This window comes from Phodopus roborovskii, unplaced genomic scaffold (assembly GCF_943737965.1).
Source record: "Phodopus roborovskii unplaced genomic scaffold, PHOROB, whole genome shotgun sequence".
Lineage (NCBI taxonomy): Eukaryota > Metazoa > Chordata > Mammalia > Rodentia > Cricetidae > Phodopus > Phodopus roborovskii.
Window position 1 is genome coordinate 661,683 of NW_026125554.1, and position 10,919 is coordinate 672,601.

A 10,919-nucleotide genomic window follows, 5' to 3' on the forward strand; every position below is an offset into this window, starting at 1 on the left:
GCTTTGGTTTCTGGAATTCCATGGAAGAAAAGCACCTTGGCCTTGGATCCAGAAAAGTCTGGGTCCCCTCTGCACCCTGCCACCTTCTCTCAGGTCTCTGTTCTTTGTATAACATGGACATCCTATTCATTCACCCCACACCCCAGCCTGGCACCCCCTCGTGCATGGGGACCGCCTGTTAGGCTCGATTCCATAGAGCCTCCATAAACAGACACAGTGGCTCCAGCTTCCTTCCCAGCAGGTGACACAGAAAAGAGGATGAAGGAAGTAGGGCCCTGGTTGCTGATGACAAGTGGGTCCCCAGTCTGGCTGTCCCAAAAAGCCCATGCCCCCATGCACCTGTTAAGGCAGGTGCTTCAGGCAAGGATAGTCTGCCAATGCAGGTAGAGTGGGCAGGGACTTTGGGCAATATCACAGGCATCAACAATCATGTGGGCTCTGAGGCCCCTGGCGGCAGGGTGAGATAGCCACAACCAAATGCAGGGAGCTGGCTGTGCAGGTCTCTGATGGCCCAGCGCAGCTGGTGGCGGACACATGGGAGTCACAGACACACAAAAGTACGAAGGCCTTCCAATTGCTCTTTATGGGGTGTCCTGGGTGTGGGGCTTCCAGGGGCTGCAGAGCCCGTGTATTGGCCAGTCCTGGCCCTGCACCTGTGTCCTCTTACTCCCTGCTTCAGGGTCAGGGTTCCTGGCTCCGTGGGAGAGCTGAGCCCTCAGCTTCCTGTCCCCCAAGGGAAGCTGTGGTGCCAGCACTGCGGAGTTCACGGCCCAGCTTCTCTGCTATTTTTCGGAAGGGAGGTCTGCGTGCAGGCTCTGCCTCCCAGCAGCTACCCATGAGGGTATGCACGGGGCCTGGGCAGCCATCGGGAGGCTCCATGCGGTAACCCTTTTCCACAGCCTCTGAAACCTCCTTCAGTGACTGCAGACACAGGACATGTAGCATGGGTGGAGAGGTCAGCAGCATAGGGTGCACCAGCTGCCCTTCCCCATCTTAGGGTGCTCACCATCTTAGGGTATGGAGCTCTTCCATATGAGAAAACTTCCCACAGCAGCACCCCAAAACTCCAGACATCTGATTTGCTGGAAAACCGCTGTGGGGGCAGAGGTCAGGGTGAGCAGGTTCCCTGTGGCCTCCCTGAAAACAATTCTAGACTAGTCTTCCCCTCCATGCTAAGTCCATGCCTGCTTCAGAGATGGGGAATCAGAGGCTGGTGAATGCACCAGGAGAAACGCTGTGGCAGCCATTTTCCCTCAAAGTCCAAAGAGGTCAAGGGATGTGCATAGGATCACACAATACAACCATAACATCGAGCTCCCTTTGAGGAACCCCAAAACTCCAGTAGGGTAGAACACTGCTCACCCCGTTCTTGAGAGCCTCAGGTGCCGACCACTTGACTGGCAGCCGGCTTGAATCCAGCCCCTTCCGCTCGGCCTTGGCTAGGCCAAAGTCACTGACCTTGGCCACCAGGTCCTCAGAGACCAGGATATTTCGAGCAGCCAGGTCCCGGTGTACCAGCTTCTTGCTCTCCAGGTACTCCATGCCCTCAGCAATGTGCCTGGGGATAGACAAGGCCGGGTCAGACCTCAGTTTCCCCTTCAACTTTGGGACCTACCTTCCTAAAAGGAATGTCACTTACAGAGAAAACTGCAGGAGCTGAGATGTGCTCACAAGGGCGCGGCCCCGCGTGCGCAGGAAGTTCACCAGGTTGCCCTGTTTGGGGGGAGGGACCCGGAGGTCTCCAGGCTGTTGGGCTACCCTTGCCCATCCACCCTTCGGCTGCCCCACACACCTTGCTCACGTGCTCCATGACAATGTACAAGCCTTGGTGCAGGATCACGCCCAGGAGTCGTACCAGGTTCCTGTGCTGCAGCTTTCTGGGAGTGTGTGGTGGGGGTGCAGGGTGGGAAGTGAATACACACGTGGGACCCCGGCCCTGGGACCCAGTCCCACCCGGCCACTCACGTCATCACTGCTGTCTCATCCAGGAAGGCCTGGGCTGTCACATCACACTTGATATTCTTCACGGCCACCTTCTGCCCCAGGTACTCACCCTGCAGGACAGCTGTGGAGGGGATGGTGCTCAGGTCCCACCAGCAAGACAGACATACAAACGGACCTGCTGACATCCCTGTCTAGAATCCCCCATTGTGAAGCTGGGAGCGTGGTCAGGGTAGAGCCCCGCCTAGAATCCCCAGTGAGGGACTGGGGGTGTGGAGTAGGCAGAGTATTGGCTCTAAATTACGAAGTTCTTGTTCTATCTCTGGTCCCAAAGAGAGAAATAAATAATTAATGCAAATACAATGGCTGTCTCATTATTCAGAATTCAAATTTCTGTTCCATGAGAAAGCCCACAGGTCCTGCCCATGTTTGCATAGTTTCCGGCTGCTCAGGATGGAAAGGCTGGTGGACTGTGGCATAAGTGCTCTTTACCATTCTCTGATCTAAGTCCCAGGATAATGTAGGCAGGCAAGGAGGAGGGTCCTGGGATGTGAGGGTGGGGCTGCTGCCCCAGCTCCTGACACCCCACACCTGTCCTGCACTGTCCAGCTGGGAGATGACAGCACTGCATGCTGTCCTCACCTCCAAACTCCCCCTCTCCAATCTGTGCTCCCAGGGTCAGGTGCTGCAGGTCCAGTAGCCAACCAGCTGCAGGGACAGAGAGGCCAGGTCAATGCGGGACAGGAGCCCTTGCCACCCAGCTTGTATGCAATGAGATGTGGAAAGCCAACATTCCACAGCTGTGTACACCTATGCCTGTGCCCACCCCCAGGAGTTGCCCCAAGGTTGTATGGAGTGTACACCTTACTCCTGGTACAGATTAGAACCCTGCAAGCCACAGACTGTCCCAGGAGACCATCAGAGCTCAATCCCACCAGGTTCGCCAGACTTCAATTATGACTTCAGGACCTCCCTCTACCAACAGGACTGTAGCTGTTCTGTGCCCTCCAAGCCTGGTCTTCCCATTACTGACCTCTCAGGGATACACACAAAACAAGAGGCACAGAAATACGGAGACGCACACAGTTTCTGGAATATTCCTGATCTTGTCTCTGGCGGGCTCTTGCATGCCACGCATGCCCTGCAGTCGCTTCTGAAAGCCCCTTCTCTCACCCCAAAGCTATCTAATTCCAGGCTCTGAAGATTCAAGCAGGACAGACACCTCTCTCCATCATGGGTGTGTCTCTGGGACTCCAGACCCCACAGAAGACATGTGACAGTCCGCCTTGGAAGACTCAGGGACTTAACCAAAACAGGGCTGAGGGTTTAAGGCCAAGGTGGGAGGCTGGGGTGGGAGGGGAGGCTGAGTCTGGACTGGTATGCATAAGGTGATCTCTCCTGGGTGCCTAGCATACCCTTTGCAAGCTCCTCCTCGGCCGACTTGGTGCCCTGCTTCCTCTTTGGCTTCACCAGCTTGGTGCAGATGGCACCCTTGTCCTTGGTGTAATGCTGTGGGGACCAGTAGTCATGAGCCTGTGGCTCTAGGGACCCCTGTCCCCCCTGTGCCTCCCCCTACAATGTCCTCAGTGGGGTAGGCAGAATCCTGGGTAGCAGGCTAAGATGAGCAGGTTTCCATGGCAACAGCAGGAGTGTAGAATGGTGAGGGGCTCTCTGGAGAAGTGACCCCAGTTCTAGAGACAAGTGAGGCTCCTGGAGACCCCCCCCCACCTCTCCACCCCTGCTGCTCCAGCCATTCCCCACAGATCACCTCCACCATGTCCATCAGATTACAGAAACACACAGCCTCATCAATGGTGAGGTGGCCATCTCTATGCAGGACACGGTAGTGGATGACATCTCGGCCAAAACTGACACACAGGACATAGTCTCCAGGGTGACGAGCCGATTCCCGAACCAGAAACAGCCCGTCCTCGGGTGGCTGCAGCTGCTGCACGGCTTCCTGGCCTGAGATCTTGCCGTGAAACCATCTGTGGGGACCCATGGGGGAGAGGATGCCACGTGGGGCAAGAATGGCTGGGGCCCTGATGCTACCCACCCCATCAGGGCACCACTCACGGCATGAGACTGAGCTTGGGGTCTGTGGACAGGGCCTCCCGCTGTCGAAGAGCAGCAGCTGCCAGCAGCCCCTCCTGCCCGCTGCTGTGGTGCTTGGCACGGTACCAACTCTTGTCCTGCACAGGGAGGGGAAGGAGGTAGGGAGGAGCTGGTGGGTGTCTGTCCTGGCAACCATAAGTGCACCTCAACTACCCTTCAGCTCCCCCCTCACCTCACAGGCCTCCAGGATGGTTACCACGTCACCTTTTCGGAAGGCCAGCTCACCCGGCTTGGGGCGTGAGTTCTCACACTTGGTCATACATTGAGTCCCAGGGGCCCAGCGCCTCTAGGGATGAGACAGAGATGAGACAGGCAGGGGATGTCAGGGACAGGAGCGAAAAGTGGACATGGGGAGAGGAGGGGAGACCTGAGAGAAACTGGCTGCTGGAGAGGACAGGACACGGGAGCGGTGGTGGCACAGGCCGGTAGCCTAGCACTCAGGCAGCTGAGACAGCATGGTTCCAGATCAGCTAAAGCCAGCCTGCACTACAGTGAGACTTTCCTTAAAAACTAATGAATAATACTGGGTGTGGCAGCTCACACCTGTAATTCTAGAACTTAGGCAGAGGCAGGTGGATTGCTATGAGTTTGAGGCCAGCCTGTGTTACATATTGAGTTCCAAGCTAGGCACATCTATATAACGAGACACTGTCTCAAAAACAAAATAAAATAAAAACTAAAAGCCTGGGGGTGTTTAATACAGGGAAAAGGGGAGGGAGAGTGGAGGGAAACTGAATTAGACAGAGACCAGAATCACAGACACATACATGCAGAGGCCTGGGTGGCCTCTGGCCTGGTCCCTGGGGACTGGGTGGGAGTTTGCCTCACAGAGCACGCCCCCACCCCACGAGGATAGTAGAGGAAGGTCTGGTGACTTGGGGCCCCGCACTCACGGTTGGCATCCTAGCTGCAGCAGGCGGGTGCCAGGCTCGGAGGAAGCGAGGGCTCACCTGTAGAGGAGGCAGTGTCATGCTTGGAGGGGTGTCCCCAGGTCCACTTCCTTCCTCTGGGTCTGGCAGGGTGGAAGCAGCAGCCAGGAGGCCAAGAGTCCCCCTCAATCATCCCTCAAGTGGCTTAGGTACTGATTCCCTCTGCAGCCCTTGGCTTGGGAAGTTATGGTTACCCGAGGAAGGTCCTTAGACTCCCAGCCATCAAAGGCCAGCCAGGAGACCCCTGAGCCTCGTCCTCGACCTGCCATTGCTCGGGAAGAGAAACTGAGGCCCACAGGCAGGAGTGGAGGGATCTGATGGCTCTGGTGCAGCCAGGGCTGTGTGTGTGTGGGGGGGGAGGACGGTGCCAGGAGCTGGGCCTGTGGCTTCCTCTTTTCTGGGCCGTGGGCAGGGGCGGTGACTCAAGGTCATTCCTGGGAATCTAACCCTGGGTGGAGCTTGGGGAGGCCCGGCTCCTGTGTGGTGACCAGGGGTCACCAAGGAAGCATCTGGAAGGACCCATATCACTCCGGAGCGGGCACTGCAAGGCAGTGGCTGCCCAGGTCCCCAGCTGGTGGCTGGGCGGGTGGTTGGGGTGCGCTTCTGGCCTCGGTATCAGTGGGGATTGCAGGGCTGCTGTGCGCAGGCAGAGGCGCACGTGCATCTGGGCACAGGTGCTACCCGGACACCCGCGTGTGCGCGACACAGGCGCCTGCTAGATGCTGGCATCTATGTGTGTGCCTGCGGCGCACACGGCCCCAACATTGACCACCGGCCCCTACATTGACCACCGGGGAGCGCGGACTCAGAGACGCGCCCGCCGCACCCAGAAAAAAAAAATACCCAGCCGTGGCATCTGACGCCCCCAGGGCCAAGATCATTTTGGGGGTCATACCCTTTCCACCCGTGCGCACGCGCTCACCTGCTCAGGGCGCGACCCCGGGAGGGTCCCCGCCAACGGGTCGTACGCCCCAAGGCTCAACTCGGAGCAACTTGCTCCGCTTCCTCATTTTGGGGCAAGGATGGAGGGGACCCGGCTCAGAGCCCCCTCGGGTCCTAGTGCCGGCCGCACTGCCGGGTCTCCTTCCGCTCAATCTTTCGCGCAGCCCGGGCAGGATGCTGGGTGCCAGGTCCTGTGTGCCCGCTGTTCTCTGGGGCCCCATGAGCCTCGGCCTTCTATAGCCCACCCCAGGAAGGCTGGGAAGGAGCAGAATGGCTCGCGCAGGCGCAGGTGCAAGGAGTAGGAAGGAGCTCCATGTCTGGGGAGGCGATCAAGGCAAGCAACACACAACGGCCTCCACTCTACAGCCTCTATTCCCGGCTTTGCTGTGAGCCTGGCCACGTACTTCCAGAAATGCCAGGCATGCCCAATGTGGGGCCTTCAAATACACAGTCAAATTCACAAAATTCGGGAGGCAGAGGCAAGAGGATCTCTGTGAGTTCAAGGCCAGCCTGGGCTACATAGAGAGCTACATGGTGAGTCCCTGCCTCAAAAAAAAAAAAAAAAAAAAAAAAAAAAGAAAAGAAAAGAAATAGAACCGGTTTAATTAATTAAAAAGAGAGCAGGGAGCTCAGTAGCAGAGGACAAGTTGGGACAGAAGTGCCCTGCACTGATGGATGTGACATGGAAGCCACAGGTGCTTAATCACAAGTCCCCAGTCAGGTGTGAGCACCCACTTAGGAATCACTGCTGAAGACACCACATGTCTGAGTCACAGGAACTGGCCTGGAGACTCCCTTCCTGCTGTCGCTGTTACACAGCTCTCATGTACAAGAGATACCCCACTGATGCAGGAGTTTATGCAGTAGCTGTTTTCTGACTGGATCTGACCCGTCCTGCACAGGTACCATTTGTGCAGCATTCATGCCGGGGCCTGTAAACCAGGTCAGAGCCCAAGGCTAGAGCACCTGTGCCAAACGGACTCTGTCCAGAGGTTTATTCTGGTACCTATAGTTAGAAAACATCCAGAAGACAGGCCTGAGACTGGGAGGCTCAGTGGATGGCACACTGTGGTGTCACTGGTCTGTCATCCCAGCCCTGGGGAGGTAGAAGCAACAGGGTCAGGAGTTAAGGCCAGCTTCAGCTACAGAGTAAACTTGAGGCCAACCTGGGCTACATAAAACTGAGACCCTTTTGCAAAAAAAAGGGAAAGTTTGAAAAGCTTATGTGTCAAAAATGACACTGATGACACTGTCCCTGCAATTCCAAGCTTTTGGAGAGGCCGAGGCAGGAGAATGGAAAGACCAGGATACAGAGGGCACTGCCTAAAACAAACCCCATAAACTGTCACTGTGCACTCTGGCCTTGGCAGAGCTGGGTGTAGGCATGTGGGGTGTGGTTCTCTCTTTATCAGGGGCCTTATGGTTAACTCAGGGATACTAAGGACCCATCTTCCTTGGCAAGCCCTCACAGCTGCCTGAAATAGATGTGCCGAGCCATAACTGAGCAGAGGAAACCTCACTTCCAGGAAGTTCTTACCCATAGTTGACACAGCTGACCACAGCCCCATCCCCTGAAGCTTGACTTCTGAACACTTGATGTGGGATATGAGTGTGTTAAGCAATGTTTCTGATGCTGCAGGAGGCTGGGGCCAGACTTAGGGCTCAGTGGGCACTCACCTGATGTGCACAGCAGCATATACACCAGGTGTGGTGGTGTGTGTCTGCCATCCTAGCAATGAGGAGACTGAGGCAGAAGGGTCACAAGTTCAAGGTTAGCCTCAGCAACCTGGGCTGACTATGTGAGACTCTCTAAAGAATGAATATAAAATGCCCTAACACTTCTCTCTGAGACAGTATCACACATAAACCAGAGCTCATCATGCTCCCACCTCAACGCCCTGAGTGTTGGGATGACAGATGAGTGCCACCATGTCCAGCTCTCCATGTTTTTATAAAGCCACTACCTTCAGCAGTGTCAGGAGCCATTTGCTTCCCTGTGCAGGGAGGAGGCATTGGGCCTACCTTGCAGATGGAGAAACTGAGGCTCTGGGACTCACCACCATCAGTCAAGGCCCTGGGGCACCTAAGAGTCTTGGTTTCCATAGAGAACACTCCCTTGCAGCCTGCATCCCTGGCCAGATCCTCCTGCCCCAATTAGCATGCCTTTAAATTTAGCTCTGCTTGGTGCTTCTCATGCTAGGGGACTCCGGATCCAGGGAAGGACAAAGCTCCTTTTGAGATCCAGTTGCTGTCAACCTTCACCCTCCTCCTTAGCTTTTGAGACTGGGCTTCACTGTGTGGTCCAGGCTGGCCCAGGACTCCTGGTCATACTATTCAAAGCACACAAGGACTGTTGATAGGAGCTGGCCTCCTGTCATGTCTGCCGATGAAAAACAGGGATTAAAATGTGCTCACAGCCCACCCACATCTATCTCATGTCAAAAAACCAGGGCAAGGAGCAGGAGGGAGGACCCAGAGGGTAAGGCTGTGACACGCACGGTGAAGAGAGGCCCCACTCCAGCGGGTTGGTGTGTGACCACACACACACACACACACACACACACACACACACACACACACACACACCAGCGCTGCGAATAGACACACTTTGTTGTTGCTTTGATTTTTTGACACAGGGTTTCTCTGTGTGGCTCTGGTTGTCCTGGAATTTGTTCTGTAGACCAGGCTGGCCTCAGACTCACAGAGATCCACCCGCTGACTCCCTAGTACGGATTAAAGATGTATGCCACCATGCCCAGCTGCATATAAAATTTTAACAAATGCCTATGGCATAAGTCACTATTTTACTCCTCCTCAGTTCAGAAGCCCAGCTCACTCTGCAGCCAACACACTGTCCCCAGAACTGAAACTCTGTCCCCATCACACACTAACTCCATTCCCTCCCCTGCCCAGGGCCCTCACCAAACCATTTCTTGTCTCTCTGGGTCTGATGACACCAACCCTGCGGTGTGTGGCCCATGACACTGAACATCATGTATCGTGTCCTCAGGGGCATTGGAGCAGAGGTCAGAATGCCCTTCATGGCTGTATTATATTCCAGCGAGTGGCTAGACCACATCATGTGTGCCCATTTGCTCCTTGGAGAAGTCTTTGGTATCTCCTTGACCAGTGACAACTACATGGCATTTTATTTTCAAAATGTCAGCGAACATGGGGTGGAGGAGGTGGGGGACTGTATCCCCCCTCCTGGGGAACACCGGCCCTCTGGCTGGCTCTTCGAGCCTCAGTGGTCATCACCTTTCTTGTGGTCAGTAGTGACCCTACACACACTGCTCATCTTCACGACCCCCTCTGCCAGGACCATGGTCCCGCCCACACGCCTGCACGTCATCCACCCACACTCACCTTGTCTCTTAGCAACGCTCCCCTGCATCCGCAGCCCTGGTCCAGCTCTCTCTCCACACCCTGGCGCTTGGTTTTCTGCCTTGTCTGGGGTCCAGCCTTGTGCCCCTGGCCCTCGGATAGTCTGCTGAGGGGTCCCCTGCCCCGCAGGGACAGGACTTGGGACAGTTGCTACGGGGCTCCTCGTGGTTTCAGGGAGCTGCACGGCCCAGATGGGACTCCATCTGGACTGAACTCACTAAATGTGGATTTCGCTGTTGCAGAAGCTCCGTGGTTTGGGGTTGCTAGGCGGGTCCAACTTAACTCTTTGTCACCTGGTGTGGACTCTTCTGCCTTCCCAGGGAGACACGGGTGGGCTTGGTGGAGGGGCTCAGTGCAGAGCAGTGAGCGTGGTGCATTTGCGCATTGAGGCTGGCTACCAATCCCCTCCACTGTGAAGCACTGAAACACTGTGCCCCTTAACCTGCCACAAAGGTGCGGGCTCTGGGCGCCGCCAGGAAGAGGATTTCTCCTTTAGTCCTCTAGGTGTGCCTCGTCTAGGTAAACGTAGCCCGCAGCAGACACTTTTCTTTCGGGGGGGGGGGCGGTTTATCGGATTTATCTGGTTTAGACGCTGAGCAGGGGTGGGTTGTGGGCGGAGGCTGAGAGGGAGGATTGCTGGTCGACTCTGACGGAGGTTGAATTTAGATTCGGGGTTCCACTGGGGGGAGCTCTGGGAGAATAAGGAACCTGGAAGGCAATCTTTCCCAAGGTCTGGGGCCTGAGCGGCTCCTCTTGCTCCCAGGCCCCTCCCCCAGGGGGCCCTAGCTGAGCACTCCTGACCAAGGACTTCCCAGGCTGGAGCTGGGATGAATCTTTGTGGGACTGGGCAGAGGGCAGCCACGGGGGCTGCTCAACCCCTGAAGCTCCGCCCATGCTCATGACGCACCTGGTGTGGGGAGGCTGAGGCCTGTGGGCACCCTACCCCCAGCCCAGAGTGAAGGACACGAAGGACACACCTCACACGAACAAATCTGCTTTATTCCCCACCCTAGCCAAGTTCTGGATGATTCTAGGCATTGCACCATGTGTGGGCTAGCCTTTAAAAGCCACAGGCAAAATGCAGCAGGGTCGAGCCTTGGGTGGTAACAGGGAGTAATGGGGCACAGCTGTTCCCACACCCAGTGGTCCACAGGTTGCCCTGGGGTGGATCGGGCTCTGTCTGCAGAAGGCACTCAGTGACTGGGGCTGGGGCTCCACTGTGGGTGACAGTGTCTGTCCCAGGTGCCATCTGTGCCCTCACAGCTGAGATGGGGTAAGGGATCTGTGTGAAGGATATGGTTAGGTTTGGGGTCTGGGAAATCCCATTCTGTGCTTTCTGCCCTCCACCCACACTCTGTGACTTCTAGAATCTTCCAGGCCATCCTTCCTGGCATTTCAAGAAAGCGATTCAGATACCACCTGCTTCTTATGACATCAGGGGAGTTTCAAGTGTAATTAGTACCAAGAAGTGGAGGTCACTGCTATGTGGCTGCGGGGGGGGGGGGGGGAGTGCGGGATGACAGAGCCATGGGCATCGGGGTCACCACAGTGGGACCCACAGCATTGTGAGTAAACCTACAGATCCACTGGCAAAGGTGCCCCACATCA

At 56.1% G+C, this 10,919-nt stretch overlaps 1 protein-coding gene across 3 annotated transcripts; it reads right to left on the reverse strand.

The window, feature by feature from the left end:
* Positions 1-566: 566 nt before the first annotated feature.
* Matk (megakaryocyte-associated tyrosine kinase) lies at positions 567-6,072 on the reverse strand. Of its 3 annotated transcripts, none has more exons than XM_051177274.1 (13): positions 5,908-6,072; positions 4,950-5,006; positions 4,229-4,342; positions 4,018-4,133; positions 3,710-3,929; positions 3,357-3,450; positions 2,584-2,649; positions 1,966-2,065; positions 1,793-1,877; positions 1,640-1,713; positions 1,363-1,558; positions 1,007-1,093; positions 567-921 (listed from the first exon to the last, which is right to left on the reverse strand). In XM_051177274.1, exons 2-13 carry the CDS (start codon positions 4,956-4,958, stop codon positions 682-684), a joined length of 1,401 nt encoding a protein of 466 aa, XP_051033231.1. In that variant the 5' UTR covers positions 4,959-5,006; positions 5,908-6,072; the 3' UTR covers positions 567-681. The 3 variants fall into 3 exon arrangements, with proteins under 3 accessions (XP_051033231.1, XP_051033230.1, XP_051033229.1); XM_051177273.1 differs by lacking the exon at positions 4,950-5,006 and adding an exon at positions 5,007-5,155; XM_051177272.1 differs by lacking the exon at positions 5,908-6,072 and adding an exon at positions 5,180-5,309.
* Between the last annotated feature and the right edge of the window lie 4,847 nt (positions 6,073-10,919).